This window comes from Syngnathus floridae, chromosome 14, assembly GCF_059516105.1.
Source record: "Syngnathus floridae isolate MCC-2025c chromosome 14, RoL_Sflo_1.0, whole genome shotgun sequence".
NCBI classification, from domain to species: domain Eukaryota; kingdom Metazoa; phylum Chordata; class Actinopteri; order Syngnathiformes; family Syngnathidae; genus Syngnathus; species Syngnathus floridae.
In genome coordinates, this window is record NC_142426.1 from 14,321,298 (window position 1) to 14,340,514 (window position 19,217).

Sequence of the window (19,217 nt, forward strand, 5' to 3'; positions counted from 1 at the left end):
GTGTGTGATGGAGAGATCTGGGCGTGGGTCAATGGTCAACTTCCATGCTCAGCTTCCTGTGGGGAAATAGTGCACATTCCAGACTATAAACCCTCTCCCCAATGGCACTCTGGAATAATATAGACTTTGCATAGCTATGGCGGGGTGGCTGTGCACATTTACTTTGGAGAATAGTGTACATACTAACGTGGTTCACGCAGAGGAGATCCCTTCAGGTTCTAACTAGGTCTTATGTCCCCGCACGACGTGTCGGTTCGAAAAACCTGGCAAGCTCATTCTTCACGTTACTTAGAAGTAGATTAGTGTTACTTAGTTTAATAAGCTGCAAAATGTGTTTTGTGTGTTGCGGTTTAACCTATTTGAGGTGAGAGATGACCTGTATTGGAGCGCATTAGCACGTTAGCATGCACTGTGCGCTTGAGTGGACACATTCTTGTCATCGTTTTAGGGATCAATTTGACCCACATGCAGAAAAACCAACTCAGAAAGAGTTAGTAGTGTTTATTGGAGGAGCTGCGGTGAGGTAGAGCGGGATGATCGGAGCCAGGAGCATGGAGCGGGGCAACAGTGGCAGGGCGTGAGGAGTTCAACCAGACCAGGGTGGATCTTGGTGGAAGTAATCTGCAAGCAGGAGGCACAAGACCTGGTCAGAGGAATCAACGTGACTGTGGCGGAGATCTTACTGCGAACCAGAGGAATCTGAAGGGCATGGCGTGGATGAGCAAGGCGAGAACTAAGGAGCAAGATCAAGGGGCAAGATCGAGGAGCTAGAGGCACAACCGTGGAGAAGATCACAACAAAGGAGACACTCGGGCGACGAGCAGTCGACAGCAAGCTCCTTAACGAGCCTGATGGGACACACCTTGGCCCTCTGCACTCTGCTCACCGTCGCTCCCTGTGGATAAAAAGAAACATGCCTCCCCGGACCCTGACAATTCTGGTGTCACATCCTCTGAAATCAAAGCTTGAATTTTGACAGCATGTCTACAAAGATATGCTGTGACATTTGCTTTGTTCAGTGTGTGAGAAGACAAATAAGTTGAGATGACAAAGAAAGACGAAAGAAGAATCCTTCCAGGAGTGCAGGAAGGCAGCCTTCAATGGCAGGGGTGCTCTGCTTCACCTGTCATCAACATGTAAAAAAAAAAACCCAATGATAACATGAAATTAATATGAATATTTATTAATATTTAGTCATATTTATAACTAATTTCGAACATAATTAAAATCGCAGAAATGGCATATTTCTTGTTCAAATACAAAGGCGAAACGCTTCGTTTTGCTGATTGGACATAACACCCGCAGTAAAAAGGCACTGGCTGAGGCAGACAGTATTCTGCCGGACCGAAAGGCGGCGTACGTGAGCCAACGGGTGACTAATGCTTCCCAATTTGTTTTGCCGAAGAACTCGACACAACTGATGTCACAAAGCACACACCTGTTAATTAGCAGTATTTAATGACGTGACTAATGATAGACGAGCCCCTGCTGTAGCTACCTATGTCTTGGGAGTGTTGGAGAAATACAGCTGTTGTGAAAAGTTAGTTGCTCAAACATATGATGGAGCTGCTGTGATAGCATCGGGGCAAAATGAAAGGAAAGGTGCCGAAACTGAAGGAAAATAAAGAGGACTACCTTAAAGGCAAGACGCGACTGCATGCGCTGAGTATTTTAACCGGTTGATGATGCGTGCAATCTTATGCTTTTGCATATATTCAGCTGGGCCCGATTCTCTTTTGGCAATGCGAAAAGGCTTTCTTGAACTTAACAGGATGCTTTTTTTCATGTGGTTGGAGGGGAAAACCGTTGTTGTGTTCCCACCAGTTGAAAAGCTATTAATTATCCAGTGTGAGTTACACAGCCCTCTCATGACCTTTTTTACACTCACGCATACACACAAAAATGCGTTGTGAGCACCACAAGTATTTGGATGACTAAACTTTTTGATTTTGTCACCAAACAAACTCATCGCACTTGATTGTTTTTCCAGAACTGAGGGCTTCCGTTCGACATGTTGAAAATGATCAAATTGTGTCTGGAACTCACTTTGGATTGATAAAATACCTTTTTTTCTGAAGGTTTGGGTTATCTGCTCTTGGAGTCAACTTGAAGCCACTCACAGGCTTTACATCACGTGACATTATTGGCCGACGTCATGAGGCCATTTGTTTTCTCCCTGACGGATGGATGCTGAGTGGAAGTGGGACGCACCCACCCGATGACTTTAGTGGTAAGTGACCTCATTACAGCTCCACTGGGCTTGTTTTGCTCCTTCACAAAGTACTACGATGATGGCTGGCACCCATTGAGAGCTTTACTCTTAAGCCGCCGCGCCAAGCTCTGCCACTTTCTCGAGGTTCTTTTTAATCCATCATGCTGCAGGATTTGCAACTTGAGTGCAGCACTATATTGCACTGAGGGCTGTTTGTAGTATCTAATGAGGCAGTGTTTGCCAACCTGAACTGAGCTAAGGCAAACATTTTAGAATTGTCACGGAGCGGATGGAGCAGGGCGACCAAGTGCGTGTTTAACGAGGGAAACTTGGAAAACGTGTAGGAATGTGGCCCCCGAGGACTGCAGTTTGAGACCCCTGGCATATAGCAAACAAACAAACAAAAGCAAAGGAGAATAAAAGATTGCCAAAAATTAGATTAAAACCGATTAAAACAACTACAAATCAAAAACAGCAAATAAAAAGCAAGCAAACAAGTAAAAGGAATTGCAAAAAAAACCAAGCAAAAATTTTATCTTCTACAATTTCAATCAATTTTATAATAGTTTTCAATCATTTCAATTCATTTGAGTAACAACTTAGGTACATTCATAAACACATTAACTGTGGATATGTTCCCATTTAAAACTGGGTCGTGTATTTCGGTTCTGAACAAACTTGTGTATCAGCTCTCATTAGATAAGAACAATTTTCTTAACTGGTAAATATACAAAAATGCATCCATCAAAGTTACAATGTGGTCGCTTCATCAGCCCAAAAGCATTCATTCTCTCCATCTTCTTCTCTATCTTTCCTCCTCCTCATCCTCCTTTGTGTCAGTGGAATGTAAACATGATGTGGGAGGCCATCTCTCTTCCATCTCAAAGCAAATTTGGGCTCAGTGTTTAGAGTTCCAATTGCTATTGGTGCTTTGTTGATGGTTTATGGTTCTTGTCAGCTTCCTGTTCTTAATTGCACCATTGCAAACATCGTGAGAATGTTGATGGCCCTTTGTATGCAAAGTTGTTGTTGTTGTTGTTGTTGTTTTTTAAGCTCTTCAGTGTCTCGTCGTTTTTACATCAGTTCATCTTTAGACCTCAGAGGGTGAGAGACTTCCAGAGAAGTCAGGGCCTCAAATCTGATTACCCAGTGAAGAAATGTGAGACGTGCTCAAATCTAGGCCACATAAATATTAGAATCTAATTTTCACAGGGCTTTTTCTTAATTTAGTCAGTTCTTGCACACATGATATTGTGTTACATGTTTACCCTCAGCATGCTCCCAGAATAACATCCCTCCCAAATTCCACAAGCTTTTTTTTTTGTTTTTCCTGAGCTCAGAATGTGTCAAGTTAAACTTTTTTTTTCAGATCCTTACTTATTGACTTGGGAATGCACAAAAAAAAAAGGAAGAACTCTTTGTGCTTGTCATGTAACAACCGCTCACATTAATGACTCCGAAAACCTTCAACACATTGTTGGATGTTTTTTTTCCTGCGGACATTTAAATTTGCCTGATTTTCCTTTTTGCTATTTTTTGCTTTATTTATATGATTAATATTTACCATTTTATTTAACATTTTATTATGACTATTTACACCACACGGTCATTGTATTACATGATGCCACACAATCTGTTGCAATACATTATACAATAACGACAACAAACAGAAAGTCGGAATACCTATGCGAGCACATGGAAAAGATTCCTTCCACTTAAATTTGTTCAAACAAAAAGCGAGTGCTGACTGTGAGGCAGACATGCTAACCACAACGCCACCAGGCTGCCCATCATGACTATACAATCCAATAATCATGTTGTTTGACTGGGTGATTAAGAGTAAAAGCGCTTACAGTTGGAATATGCTGAAGGTAGAAAAACACTACACAGTCAAGCACATTTATATAAGATAGTACATCTTTGTCCACAGAGGGAAATTTTTCTTGGACATAAGTTTGCATTTCTACTCATCATTTAAAATGTCAAACCCAAGGCCCGGCCGGGGGCCAGATACTGACACACAAAATAGCCTCCACGGGTCCATAAACAGGTGTAAGGGCAGTCAAGTAATCAGTTCTTTGTAAACGTTGGGCCTCAAATAGCAAACAACATACCGATTCCAGCGCCAGATGTAGGCAACAGATATACATTAATAGAAAGGAATCCTCACTCAATGTTTTTGAAGGCAGTTGATGAAAATGAAATCATTAACATTGTAAAACAACGCAAAAATAAAACATCTACCGACCGCAATGGGATTGATATGATGTTAGTGAAGCAACTCATTGAGGGGATTTCAAAGCCACCATCAGTAACTTGTCATTTTTAACTGGTACATTCCCAAAGAAGATGAAAATTGCTCAGGTCATTCCTCTCTATAAAACTGGGAGCAAACATAACTTTACAAACTACAGACCTATCTCAATATTGCCACAACTCTCAAAAATATTGGAAAATCTTTTTAACGGTAAAATGGATGGATTTTTGGAAAAACATAAATTAAAATAAATTAGTTTATCGTATTTGGCAAAGCGAACATAGAGATCTGAATAGAAATAGATGGGACTGAAATTGAAAGGGTGCAGGAAAAGAAATTTCTTGGGGTTAGAATAGATGACAGGCTGAGTTGGAAGCCACACATCCAAAACATAAAGTCTAAGATTTCAAGAAGCATGGCAGTCATATACAAAACAAAAGAATTACTGGATTATCATTCACTTTGTACACTTTACTGTTCTCTTGTCTTGCCCTATTTGCATTACTGTGCTGAGGTTTGGGGGAATACTTATAAAACTTCACTGCAGCCACTTATTAATCTGCAGAAAAGAGCAATAAGGACTATTCATAAAGTCAACTACTACTTGGAACACACAAATCCACTTTTCATACAATCCAAACTATTGAAATTCACTGACATAGTATCTTATCAAACAGCAATCATCATGTAAATATCCCAAACTTATTTAGGAATCGGGAGGGAGGTCATAAGTTAAGGGGGAATCACAACTTCAAAATCTTAAACATAAGAGCAACCTTAAAAAGTGTCTGTATAACTATAACATGCCGGCATCAAACTATGGCACAATCTAAGTGAGGAACTCAAGCAAAGTCCAAATATCCACCAGTTTAAAAGAATGTTCAAAAATATATTGTTTAGTGGGTACAAAGGCTAAAAGTGCCAAAGGGCTACACACAAGTAAAAATGAAACAGAAAAATTACAGTATATATTGAATCATTGGTTTAATGGATAAAGTGAGAAAGGGGTAGGAATCTAAAAAGCTATGCTTCCTCCTACTCCTTTTCGAGCATTCTTTATTGATTTATTTACTTATGTATTATTATTAATTAATTAATTTATTTCTGTTTGTTGGTTTATTTTTTGTTTGTTTGTTGTATGGACTTATATGTGGCACTTTAGAGTGTTATCTGTTTTATTTTTTTAAATTTTTTGTTTTGGATGTTCGAAATAAAGATAACAATCAATCAATCAAGTTCAACGGTGCTCAATGGACTGTGGTTGTGAATCGTTAAAACATCACAAACCAGACAAACGTGTGAGCAGCGTCCTGGGCACACATTTTATGTGGCCCACCCGCAAAGGCATATTGTGCATCAACCTGTGTCAGTACTAAAATTACAAATTGTCTTTACTTTGAAAAAACAATGAGATATTACTGGCCATTTTTATTACCATTCATCTTTTTAAACACTTTTTACTAGTCCCTGATTTCAAAACTAATTATTCATCAATTTGTTGTGTAGCCTACAGTGTAAATAATAAATGGCATTGACAGTCATAATGGCCCTCTGAAGAAAACTATGACTACGATGCGGCCCGCGACAAAAATTTGTTTGACGCCCCTGATTTAAAAGTACTTCTTCAGCATAGTGGAGGTTCAAAGAGCTTATCAGGGTTGCAGAGCTGGAGCCTATTCCAGGTGACTGGACAAAAGGCAGAATACACCCTAGATTGGTCAACACTCAATCGCAGGAATTAACATCATCATCTTCAGTTAATTGCGCAGTCAATTTTATTCAAATTAGTAACTTATGTTTCTGAGCTGAAAAACTTGGTGACCTTAGTAATGCAGTTCTGGATGTTTCCATTTTTCTTTAATAGTCAATGTAACTGTTCCACTCAATCGCCCTTATGGCCCCAAATCTACTCTCATGTTACTGTTAAAAGGAAAACTGCAGACCCAAAACCCCCTATCACCCTCCCAAAAATGTAGCCCCCCCATCACATCCACATGTCTTCCAACCCACAAAGTTTTCCCCTTTTTATTTCTCTCTCCGTCTCTCTCGCTCTCTCGCTCTTTCTCCGCTAAGGAATTTTGAACAAATTACCTCCACATGTGCTTAAAGGAGCCCCATGGGAAGAGGGCCAAGAAGAATATACTGCTGACTGAACACAAACATTGACTTCATCAAACATGGAGCTCTGATATTCTCCATATGCTCACCTGGCACGGCGGGTCGCTCGCTGACTGCGGCGTGGCGACATCTTGTCAGTCTGCCTCGTTATCTTTCTGTGGCACATATTTTTGGATAAGGTTGGAGTGAGGGGGGCTGTTTAGCACTTTGCTGTCACTGATGTTATAGGCACTATAACAGCATGACCTTAAGTTGGATATTGTAGGAAAAAAAACCTGAGACAACTACAAGTGAGGCAAAATTGTGCAGTAGTTGACAACATGTGCTATTTTTTCCAGTGATGGAGCTAGGGGGGGCGCGGTCTAGGGCACTGCACTCTATAATTGGAACCCTAAGGTGCCAGACTAGACAGATTATTCAATTTGCCCGTGACTCCCCCCCCACTCACACATTCTCCTGCAAAGAACATGTTCATGAAACTCTATCTGTTAGAATTGTTGGGTTGGTGAATTTGCTCCTGAGATGTCAGTGGCCATCCCCAATGGCCCCCTCAGGAAAAAAATCCCACCTCCGCCAGTGATTAGTTCTCCTAGTGATATTATAATTTTTTATTTATCACTGTGTATTATAGTGTGTTTATTTAATCTAATTTTCTTGATAAATGGGGGTTCACTGATGCTGTGGCCATTGAGTGTGTATGTGGTGATGTTAAGGAGAAAGCCGCCCTCCAAAGAAATCGGTGCGTTTTTATCTCGTAACCAAAGAAAGGGCTGAGGGAGAAATATGACAAAGTGCAGGAAAATAGAAGAAAAGGCAGAAAAGTAAAAAGTGTGATTTACGTCTAATCTCAGGTAGCCCCCTCCTCATCCCGTCTCTCTGGACCCCATGTTGCCTTTGGACCAGTGCCAGACACCTTTTGATTGTTGTTCACCTTCTTTCTCGTGTCACTCGACAGGCGCTTACTGTGACCTTTCCAGCGATGAATATAGGTCGCTGAAAGATCACTTACGAGGGAGCCTTCCCCAGCTCTGAGGAGAAAAATCACCTAATCAAGCGAAGCAATATTTCACCTTATCAGGAATACGTCTCCTCCGTCACGGTTGACTTCCACCATCATGGCATGTGTGCATCACCAAGGGGTGGGATTGGGGGGGGGTTGATAGGCTCTACTCTTATCTAGATAACTCCAAGATGCGCTCCAAGCTCCAGTTTGGTTTGTGTCTTCTCAGCATGTCTATCTCAAATGACATGACACTCAGAGGAAGCGAGGGGGAGAGAACCTCAAATATTTGGCAAAGTCTTAAACTGAAGAGGGGGTGGGGGGGGCTATTGTGTTGCATTCCATGTGGATGAATTAGTCAGCTGTTGGAAACGTTTCACATGTGGATGTGGAAGAAAAGCACTGCAAAACAATGAGGAGGTTTCAAACTATTTTGCAATAAGAGCAACACTGACAATTGACTCGCATTATAATCACAAGAGGCCCTGAGTCACATAATGCGTCGTTTGCTCAACCATGAAAAGTGAAAGTTTGGTTATTGGTATTTTTCAACAAAACAATAAATGAACACCTCCGTTCACTGAACTCTAAATATAAATGATGTGCAAATCCTATCAACATACTCAAAAATCTGTAAATGTAAAATATTGTGCCATAACTCCCATAAATACAAAGCCGTCAGAATGACAACATGTTTTTTTATTTGTTCATGGAGTTGCCACAGCTATGACTGGTCATTCTCCCGAGCAGTGTAAGAACACTCCTGCTAAACGTCTCAACAATAACGCTCCCCGAGGTTATTTATTCTGGAATGTTAATGGTCTTAAACCCCGGTGCCCCCCTGTGACCTCTGGCTCACGTTCCTTTGGGCTTTTCCTAGCAAGCGTTCGATCAAGCGCTACGCAAATGCTGTCATCCGTTGGAGCAACATGCAGCAGGAAGATTTCGATTAGATGCTGTTGAATACTGCCCAACACACTTTGATGGATTCGAATGTTTGTTGTCATTGAACGATATTTGAGGACTTTGCTTTTCAGACACTGAGTTCTTGCTCCTGGTTGGTCGCTTTATGTCACGTAAACACGATAGTGAATGTTTATGGACTTTGCTGTATCCATGTGAGCGCCATTAGTTTCTCTCTTTAGGGTCCTAAATGGAAACAGATGCACAGAGCGACATCATTCCTTTACTCGTGAGGAATCTTTTCTTGTTCTCTCCAATTGCTGATTACTTTTCTGTACTGCTCTCAAACATTCTGCCAGTGAAGCAAATGTGTCAATGTTTGACATCTGGGCATACGTGGAAGTTTATTCTTCTTTGGGGATTTGGATGTGATTAGGATTTTTTTTTTTTTTTTTTTTTTTTTTTTGGACGAGGGGGTGTACGTAATTATGCAGTAAAGATGGCAAGATTTTTCTCCCTTTCCTGGTGGACTTCTGCAGACCGTGTCAAGCTAGAGGATTTCCTGGCCCACTGGCCTCATTGCCAAAGGCAGTTTTTCCCCCACACTCATAGGATTAAAGCATTACAACAAAATAAAAAATAAAAATTAACACATCATGTTAAATCTAGACTCAATCAAATTAAAGGTCGCCAAATATTGAGCCCACTCTCTATTGGCTGTAAATCAATGTTAAGAATTTACAATTATTTTGTTTCGAATTTATTATCAGTTGACTTACAACAATGAATCGATTTTTACTTACTGGTAATTATCACCGTGCCTTTTTGTGCCTGTATGCTTCTCTTCACAATTTGCACACGTCAGGCGTTTTGCCACCTGGAGTAGGGTGGAACAGCTGCCCAAATAAGTGCCAACCTTCTTTACGATTACCCCCTAAATCACTTGTAACAGCACAGACAGACAGAGTTAAATATTATATGCTCATAATGAAGGCCTTTTGACAACCTGCACCTTTTTCAACCCATTTGAAATGTTTGCTCAGGTTTATGATTTTCCTCAAACTGGAAGTTAGGGACACTGACTCATTAAAGCCATAATCCTCTCTGTGTGCTGCATTTTTTATGTTTACCCACTTTCTCATGTGACCTCACAGTCATTGCCGTCCTCCCGGTTAATTTATGTGTCCACCTCCCCCTCTCGCATCTCCATTCCGAGGAAATTACAGCATGCTGTCGGGTATAACGAATTTGCTTTCTGATTATTTTGTGGAAGCTCTTTATAGCAATCAGCTGTGGTGATCCAAAAAGATGTAGTTCTCCTGCAAAATGACATTCAGTTTTGAGGGTTGCTCAGAGTTGGACTGCCACAACGGTGCAACCTGATATCTGTTGGACCTCACGGATCGAATCCCAGCGGTGAAAAATCAGGACTGGTCGTTCAACCCGAGAGAATCCATCTAACACCTGTGTATACATATAGTCAATGTTTAATCACCGCTGCCCCCTACAGGTCTTTTATTTTCCCTACACTGGTTGGCAGGTTGCTTTTTTTTTAGATGGCAATCACGTCAGAGTTGTATGTTGTTACGACCAAAGGTCATCAAGTGTCAGGCTCCGCAGATGTCTTCTTTCACAGAGACTCTGCTGTGTCCTGAAATTTTGTTGCAGACAGCTCGTGAATGGAATATTAATGTATTATGAAGACATATGTCTCCCTCTGCTGGCGTACTCTGTTATAATATTTCTTGAGGCTTAACGAAATATCTTATTGATCTCGATTTTACACTTAGTTTATTTTTAAGTATGATTTTGTATTTTATGTAATGTTTTAAAAAATATATATTTTTATTTGGCCCTCGCAAAACAATCATTTATGATCATATCATACTTTCACTAATTTCAAAAACATTTATTATACAATTTCTCTTAAATGCACCAACTCTCATTATCTATCTAACTGCTCACTAAATCAGATTAAAGAACAGAACGGGTTGGACTGCAAGCCAAACTTTGCCTAGCCCTGTGCTAACATCTCAAATACACAAAAATACACTTCACTCTGTGTATTCAACATGCTCCGCATAACTACGATATGTCCTTAACTGTATGTCATACTGTTGACAGTTGGAGCCGGTTTGTGGTCACATGATCTTCTCCGTAGATGAGTGGAATGGAGTCATGAAGCTTCCGAATGTGACCTGTGGGATGAAACTCCCGCCATTGTTTGGCTAGCACACAGAGAACAAACCAGCAACCTCTGCGGCGTCAATGCATGGTGGTGATGTCACTCGTTTTTCTTTCCCAGTCTTTCCATTGTGCTGTTTTGTATGTGTGTGCGCGCGCGTGTAGGATGTTGCTCAGGAGTTCACTATCACTCTGGTACAATTCGCGAATACATCTTTTATGAATGCAGTAGCTAGAAATAAATAGCAGTGCGACATGACAGACTTTCCAGATTTGAAGGAGCTGGAAAATAAAGTTGGCCGGAAAACACCAGAAATTCTTATACTTTGGATGAGGAATGCTGCCGACTCACAAGATGTGGAGATAGAGCATCAAAACTGCGTACTCGGTGATTGTTTTGCCACCAAATTGAGCAACCTTAAGCAAGAGATGGTAAGGGGGATTTTCTTCATGTTCATACCATGCCTCATTGAATAACAACAAATACCTTTTCATGGTGCTGGAACATTTTGGAAAAATACACTTCCAAAAGAGTCAGTCGGTTTAAGTGCACAAACTCAGTACAGTCATTCTACTTGTCTTTACTGTCTATTCAGAAGTGGATGCGCTCTGCGGATGCGAGGATTCTACGCCAGCTGGTTGCTGTGCACGAGGGCATCGAGTCTATGCGTTGCCTCATGATGGAGTGGAGTACCTTGGCTGGTCGTGACAGCAGCCTGACAGGAAGTCTAAGCAGCTTGGTGACAGTTGAGGAGGGCGCACGCTCACTAACTCCATGCAGGTGCCGTGTTAGGAGGGAGGCAATGGAGAAAATACATTTGACATACCCTGAGAATTTGCCTGATACCTTTAGTCAAGAATCATCAGGTCATTCACCGCACAATGTCAGTGACCATTCACATCAAAATAGCTGCGTTGAAATGTCAAGCCAAGAGTTCAGCCCGTCCACAAAGTGTTTGGTTGAGAACGACTTCCAAGAGTCAGAACCCCAGGACTCAGACGCTCACTCTCTGCAGGAACTAAAGGTGGGCGCTGGCCCTAATCAAGAAGTGAATGAAAGGTTGCAAGAGACAAAGCAACAAAGCCACAACAGCATACGAGAAGAGGATGAAAAGATGGCTGCAGTTTTGTTTGGGTATGATGCTCAATGGTGCTGGATAGAGTCACAAGATGACGTGATGTTTTTGTGATCTGCAATTAGCGCAACACCAAATACATATCCACAACGTGAGACACTATTTTTCCTAATGAAAAGTGCAACGCGTATTAGCGCAGTAAGTACATTTAAATAGTAAATGCGTTCAGGTTTTATTGCAGTAGGTTTTTTTTACAAGTTGTTTTACGATCTTCGCAAATATTGCAGATTACAATATTTGATTCATTCTATCATGAAGTTTAAATTTGTAGAGAAATTGATTAGGCTGCCTATCATCGCATTTCAATATGCTTTTGTTTTTTGCTATACAGTATAATCTGAAGGTGCTACCTACTATATGCAGGTGCTGTTTTCATCTTGAGGTTGCTTTCTTAATGTTAAATATACTACTATCAAAGATATTTGTCTTATTTCTTGAATGGCCCGAACACTCAGATGACTTTTTTTTCCTTGAAGTTTTTTTTCATTTGTGCAAAAGCGATGACGCAGGTAATAACGTGTGACGTTTCCACACCGCATGACGTCACGTATTGACATTCTGAACCAGGAAGTGGAGCACAGGAAAGAGCGTTTCCCAATCGACGATGTAATGTATCAGACGGGAAACATGGCCTTTTATTTTATCCTCTTCTTCGTCCTTACAAAGGCGACATTTGGAAATGGTATGTATGAAATCAATCAATCAAGGGCAACGTCGACGCGTTAGCCGCTTGGCTAAGCTGCATAGGACAAGTGCACAACTGTCATACAAGAACGCTGAATGAGTTTAAATGGAAAATCATCACAATTCAAGGTTTAGGGTATTTCATGTCTATTTCTATTAGTATTTTGCCAGTTTTTAAAAAGTTCAATCACACGATCATTGCAATTGTACAGTAATGTTATGGGTATGTTTACGAATACAAGAATTACCCCACTGTTACAAAATGTAACCATGCATTACCTACGGTATATGATGGTATAAATGGTTGTTTTTCCACATGTCGCAGATGAGGTGACATTCGTATCAGAGCTTTCGTCCAAACCAGCTCAGAAGTTGTCCATGTACGGCTCGTATGGCAGCGTACGGTTGCAAAGGTTTCACATACCAGAGGACACCGCCATAGCCTGCTGGTTCCTAACAGTAACCAAGGGCCACGGCTTTCACTGCAGAGAGAACAATGTCACCATGTAAATCTATATTCTGTATTCTTCTTTCCCTTCTCACACTACCTGCTGCATTTACACTTGTCCCTTTTTTGTGTAGCTATATTCGGCAGGGTGCACCTCCAGTCATAAACCCTATTGGCACTGAGTTTCCAGATGTGACACTGTGGAACGCCTCTCGCTCCTTCATTGTCCCAGTGACTTCGCTTAGCTCAGCAAGCTTTAACCTCTCTGATCCTACACCCGGGGACTGGTTTATTGTCAGCCACTTGCCTGAAGATGATGGGCGCATTGAACAGAAGGTCTGCACATACTACTTTGTCTTTCGCCACATTGGTACTTTAGTAATAACGTTTTTATATTGTGCAACTTGCTACTTTGTTTTTAGCCACATTGGTATTTTAATAATAACGTTTTTGTATTGCACAACACTTCATCATACTGATGGCTATTGTTTTGTTAAACGCATTGAGCTATGTAAGAGTTGTTGTTTTTTTTCTAATCCAGAAGTACTAAGTTGATTGACTGGCTGGTCAGCGTTATGTCAATTCACCACACTTGTCTGTCTTCTCTCAGTCCTAAAGTAAGCTGGTATATATTGCATGGATACCCGCTTTCTTTTTGTTTTTCAGGGCTTGCCATCGTGTTCCTACTTTTTAGAGCCTCAGCTGTCCATCAGGAGGGCAGTTGACACACCCGTTATACAGACGGGAAGTACGCTCAGACAGACGGCCGCCCCGAATAAACCCACACGCCTAAAGTAGGAAGTCACCGTGTGATGATGTTGCCTTTTATCTCAAGATTTCTATCAATTTGATGTTTGTTTGTTTGTTTGTTTGTGTGATTTAGGTTGTATGTCCCACACTTTTCTTCATCCGTTTCCGTGATTGTGGACAATTGTTCCTCAGCAGAGGAAACGGTAAATTGCACTCTGGCCCTCAGCATCGGCTCAAACTCTCTACTATATGATGCGGCAAGAGTGAAATGCGCTGGGCGTAGGTGTTCGGTGTTTCTCAATAACCCACCTTGGGACACCTGGTTACGTGTTGTCGTGGAGAGTATTCAAGACAACCAAACAGTGACTTTCAACATTCAATCAAGCTACACAGGTAATGTAAACAAACACCAAATGCCATGCGGCAAAGTACAGTTGAATCATTTGATAGTGATTTCGAATTGTAAACTCACATTTGACTTCATGAGCTTCATGATCAGAAAAATCAATCACGGTTGTTTAGGTAAGGATTTTTTTCTTTTTTCTTGCTGTGTTTCAGCGGAGTGCAAGCCAGAAAGCGTAGGTCTTGCAGCCGGTCTTCCAGGTCTCGATATCAACAGCAACTCCTCATCGGCGAGCAACAGCTCCGCGGCTTTAGAGAGTGTTCTTTTCAGCAGTCAGATGGGATCGCTCCTTCTGTTGCCTTCTGCGTGTGTATGGAACATTCCCGTGCTCTATGAAGAGACGGATATTTTCTCACTCCGATTCTCTCCGGTGGGTGGACCCAACGTCAGCGTCAGAGCGACGCAGCCCACGTTGCTTACATACCCTCTGCCTGCGCACGCTACCGGCGGGACACTCAACCTGCAGCTCACACTCAACACTGTGAGTACGAATGGATTGCAGGACACTGTTTGTCTCGGAGTGGAGTCTTACTTTGCTTTGTCTGTCAAGACGAATGTAACACTGGGGAACGGCAGCACCGTGGTGGCCTGCTTCACTCCCGAATCACCAGTCCTTCAACTCAACAACTCGCTACGATGCCGCACAGGTACCACCCACGTTCTAGCGTTCTTGCCATTTTGTTTTTATTGACAGTAATACTCTTAATTTGTGTTTCTGAAGGATACGGAATGAATGTGAGCACCGCTTTTCCCAAATCTGTCATCCGGCTGCCTTTTCCTCTGTTAGCAACATGGTACCTCACTCTTCAACTCATGTGCGACAGGTAATCCATCAGCACTCGTGTCTTTTTTTAAATAACATGATTTGAAAATTGAATTCCTTCATTATTGCTGGTCTCGCTTAATTTTTTGTTTTCCAAAACTGTGCTTCATCCTCCAACGTGGAGCATGAGAAGACCTTTCGCAAATGTTCACTCGTGACTCTGTTCAGTCGGACATATGTTCCAGATCTTTCACAATACTTTTTTGAAATGAACATCTGGTTTGTGTGTCCGCCACAGTGACTGTGGCAATGTGTCTGTTGTGTCCGTGAACCCGGAGGTTTTTGTCACTGGCTGCGTGGAGGACTGTGGCACGTTTGGGGAATGTCGACTCTTCAGGTCTTCCAACTACTTGTATGCGGCCTGTGTGTGTAAGACTGGTACGTGATTTCAATGACCGTTCGTTGCCGTCGGTTTTAAGGGAAAGAAAATGCTACTACGTTAGTCATCTTTCTAAAATGACCTATCGAAATTGTTCCGCCATCATTTGTTTGTGTGTAAGACTGGTACGTGATTTCAATGACCATTCGTTGCGTTCAGTTTTAAGGAAAACCACATGCTACTACGTTAGTCATCTTTCTAAAATGACCTATCAAAATTGTTCCGCCATCATTTGTTTGTGTGTAAGACTGGTACGTGATTTCAATGACCATTCGTTGCGTTCAGTTTTAAGGAAAACCACATGCTACTACGTTAGTCATCTTTCTAAAATGACCTATCAAAATTGTTCCGCCATCATTTGTTTGTGTGTTTAGGTTGGAGGGGTTGGGGCTGCACCGACGACTCAGAAGCTCTGTCGTTGACCCGCCAAGTGGCAGCCACTCTGCTGCTCACGCTCAGTAACCTCAGCTTCCTGCCAGCAATCGTGTTGGCCGTCAAACGCTTCTACATCACGGAGGCATCTGTTTACCTCTTCACTATGTTCTTCTCGACGGTACGACAGTTGATCCAAGTTCTGGTGCAATTCTAGGATTTTATTAACTGTGTGTGTGTGTGTGTGTGTGTGTGTGTGTGTGTGTGTGTGTTGCAGTTCTACCATGCCTGTGACCAGCCCGGTATAGCCGCCTTGTGCATAATGAGCTACAACACCCTCCAGTACTGTGACTTCCTGGGCTCTGTTTGTTCCATATGGGTCACATTTTTGTGCATGGCTCGTTTCAGGAATACAGTCAAATATGTAAGACAAGGCAACCTCTGCTGTCATACAGTCTTTGGCCATTTTGACATGTTGTGCCCTCTCTTTATGTGTACGTAGACGCTGTTTCTTTTTGGGACTCTGCTGATTGCCATGTCACTGCAGCTGGACCGCAGAGGTCTGTGGAACCTGCTGGGTCCCATCCTCACTGCCATTCTCATCACGGCGGCTGTTTGGGTAAGGGAAGCACGACAGGCAATCTCGGGTAGCTAGATGAGTGATAAGAGTTGTGCCTTGAGATATGAATTGAAGTTATTCGTTGACCCCTTCAATTGTCTTTGATAACGTGTGAAAATGTGTGTCGACAGGCGCACCGAGGAGTGAAGCGTGGCCACTGTTACCCTCCGTCCTGGCAGAGATGGGTCTTCTACTTTCTGCCCGGACTACTCTGTGCTGTCATCGGGATAAGTTTGTACGTTTTTGCAGAGACGGAGGACAACTACTTCTACACGCATTCCATTTGGCACATCCTGGTGGCCTCCTGCGTTGTTTTCTTTCTACCTCCACGTGAAAGAAGTGCCGTCAAGTGGACCATGGGATGGTCCTCAGATTGGAATTGGACGTGGAGCTGGACTCCTCGCATTTGCGGTTACACACTGTGCAGCAAAGATGAGTGCCACACTGTCACATGACACCGACACACCGATTCTGTCAAACTGCTGCAACACTCACACAAGACGCACTTTGAGAATGTAGTGTCTGCTTCTGTGATTCCTTTCTTCCTCCCACAAGCATCAAGTTTACCTGCTGCTGCTTTTTTGTAATCACATTCAAACACTGTCTTTATAAATGTTCAAAAAGAGCAATTTTGCAGACCTCCCAAAAATTACATACTTGTTTCATTACCTCCTGATCCGTGGAACCAGCTATAAGCAAAAAGACGTATTCAGGTAGCCTGACCAGTTTTATACCAATTGTTTGTGTAGCTCTTATTTGGTAGTTGATACACTGTAAGCGCCAAATATTTATGAATTCTGTTATTTTAAAAATGTCAATTCCTGCTCAGTGATAGTGCGTGCAAATGTGTATACTACGTGTTGTCTTCCTTTAAGGAGTCGGATGGATCAGGCTCCGCGCAACCCTGAACATGATAAGGAGTATAGAAAATGACCTGGTTTATTATTTTTCAATTCCTTCCATGATGGCCTATGGTTCACGTCAGTTGAATGACTCCTTGTCAGGTGTGTTTATGTTGTACTCATTATGAAGCACTTTTCAATTATGTTAGTTCCGTAGCCCTTATGCTCTAGTGCAGGGGTGTCCAAGTCCAGTCCTCGAGGGCCGCATTCCTCCATGTTTTCCAAGTTTCCCTCGTTAAACACACTTGTGCAGGAGCCCTGATCATTGAATCAGGTGTGTTTAACGAGGGAAACTTGGAAAACATGGAGGAATGCGGCCCTCAAGGACTGGACTTGGACACCCCTGCTCTAGTGAGACCTGGAATGTAAACGTGTATATATATGTGGCTCCCTGTTTTTCTTACCTTTGTTTGTCCACATTTTGTTTCATGCACATTATATCTTTGGGTATTCACCACACTCAATGTTCAAATCCACCCTGCCTTTCGCTGTACATCTTTATGGGAATGGCCTGAGGAGATCTGTGAACCTCTACCTCCCAGTTATTTGACTTACACCATCCATCCATCCATCCATCCATCCATCCATCCATCCATCCATCCATCCATCCATCCATCCATCCATCCATCCATCCATCCATCCATCCATCCATCCATCCATCCATCTTCTTCCGTTTATCTGGGGTCGGGTCGCGGGGCAGCAGCTTTAGGAGGGACTCCCAGACTTCCCTCTCCCCAGCCACTTCATCAAGCTCATCCCGGGGGATCCCAAGGCGTTCCCAGGCCAGCTGAGAGACATAGTCTCTCCAGCGCATCCTGGGTCGTCCCCGGGGTCTCCTACCGGTGGGACATGCCCGGAACACCTCCCCAGGGCGGCGTCCAGGAGGCATCCTGATAAGATGCCCGAGCCACATCTGACTCCTCTCTATTATTATTTTAATGCTTGAACATTGTACAGTATAAATAGTAAATTTCATCATGACAGTATTAACACTAAGCTAGGTGAGAACCTCAATGCCATTTTCTACCCTCAATGCCATTTTTCACGATGGATTCACTTACTCGTGCCAAAGTGTGAAACACCGCCACCCAGAGGGCAAAAAGCGACATTGCGGTCCTCAAAGGTGAACGACAGCAGTCCTCCCGCCCTTCCACCAAGTCCCAGCGAGCCGAAAAATCGAGAACCTCACCAGCACTGCTGAGTGACCTCCCATGCCTCACACGTCTGCCTAAAAAACACCCAACCCGCTGGACTCACACTCGTTCCCAAGCAGAGAGAACTCATGACAGGTGAGGATTACATCGATCACTGTGAGGCGGAGATGCCCAGTGGAGTGAGTGCATGCCTGCCTGGCCCAGGCAATTTGTGCCAACAATGGAGCTCATCTCACACGCACGCACGCACACTCTCACTTATGTTTTTTTCATGTCTGTTTTTGGAATGCAACTTGACAGGCCTGCATCGCCCGGTCATTCCTGTCCAATGGGAACACAGAACGTCACAAGCGTGGGTGTGTATACATACGTCCCTTACAAAATGTACAGTCTGAAAACAATGAATTCCGCTTTAGTTCCGGATCAAACAAGCGGACTAAAAGACTTTTCTGGTCTGAATAAACCCTGAGATAAGATAGCCTTAACTAGATAACAAAAATAAATAGGTATATACATACGGACAAGGGAGAAAAGAAAACGCGCTGAAACGGGCGTCGAACCCGCAACATCATACGTAAGAGGTACACATACTAACCAGTGTGCCATTAAGTCAACACTCAACAAATGTAAGTACTAAACAGTAGTTCCTATGACGTCTGCTCCGTCGCAGTCACGTGACGCGAACATGACGTCAATGGACTTCTGCCGAAATTCAAATCCGTGAGCAGAGTTAACTTGTTTAAAAGGGAGTGGGCAGAAGACTTATTTAATTGATTTGAATCCATTTTGAGTGTGCGCCATTATGTCAACGCATAACAATTGTAACTACTATACAAAATAGCGGTTGCTATACGACGTTGCTACGTGCAGTCA

At 42.6% G+C, this 19,217-nt stretch overlaps 2 protein-coding genes across 7 annotated transcripts; both read left to right on the forward strand.

Moving 5' to 3' along the window:
* The first annotated feature begins 1,447 nt into the window (after positions 1-1,447).
* LOC148387986 (uncharacterized) lies at positions 1,448-12,231 on the forward strand. 6 transcript variants are annotated; one of them, XM_088396745.1, is made up of 5 exons: positions 1,448-1,642; positions 2,079-2,230; positions 10,652-10,768; positions 10,937-11,106; positions 11,271-12,231. In XM_088396745.1, the coding sequence occupies exons 3-5, from the start codon at positions 10,759-10,761 to the stop codon at positions 11,862-11,864; spliced, it is 774 nt and encodes a 257-aa protein (XP_088252871.1). In that variant the 5' UTR covers positions 1,448-1,642; positions 2,079-2,230; positions 10,652-10,758; the 3' UTR covers positions 11,865-12,231. The 6 variants fall into 6 exon arrangements, 5 of the variants coding, with proteins under 5 accessions (XP_088252871.1, XP_088252870.1, XP_088252872.1 ...); XM_088396744.1 differs by having other exon boundaries at positions 1,449-1,642; positions 10,615-10,768; XM_088396746.1 differs by having other exon boundaries at positions 1,449-1,642; positions 10,615-10,765.
* A 96-nt stretch (positions 12,232-12,327) lies between these two features.
* On the forward strand, positions 12,328-17,666 carry pgap6 (post-glycosylphosphatidylinositol attachment to proteins 6). Its single transcript, XM_088396743.1, has 13 exons — positions 12,328-12,492; positions 12,820-13,000; positions 13,077-13,278; positions 13,609-13,736; positions 13,826-14,085; positions 14,251-14,576; positions 14,646-14,742; positions 14,817-14,919; positions 15,157-15,296; positions 15,672-15,850; positions 15,947-16,093; positions 16,172-16,288; positions 16,420-17,666. Exons 1-13 carry the CDS (start codon positions 12,348-12,350, stop codon positions 16,741-16,743), a joined length of 2,349 nt encoding a protein of 782 aa, XP_088252869.1. The 5' UTR covers positions 12,328-12,347; the 3' UTR covers positions 16,744-17,666.
* Positions 17,667-19,217: the final 1,551 nt, after the last annotated feature.

Bases quoted from the DNA above. Each gene is read 5' to 3' on its own strand.
- LOC148387986 (XM_088396745.1), top strand. The intron at 11,107-11,270 runs GTAAGGGGGATT...CTGTCTATTCAG, and splicing joins GCAACCTTAAGCAAGAGATG to AAGTGGATGCGCTCTGCGGA.
- pgap6 (XM_088396743.1), top strand. From the start codon at position 12,348: ATGACGTCACGTATTGACATTCTGAACCAGGAAGTGGAGCACAGGAAA. The intron at 12,493-12,819 runs GTATGTATGAAA...CACATGTCGCAG, and splicing joins AAAGGCGACATTTGGAAATG to ATGAGGTGACATTCGTATCA. The intron at 14,086-14,250 runs GTAATGTAAACA...GCTGTGTTTCAG, and splicing joins CATTCAATCAAGCTACACAG to CGGAGTGCAAGCCAGAAAGC.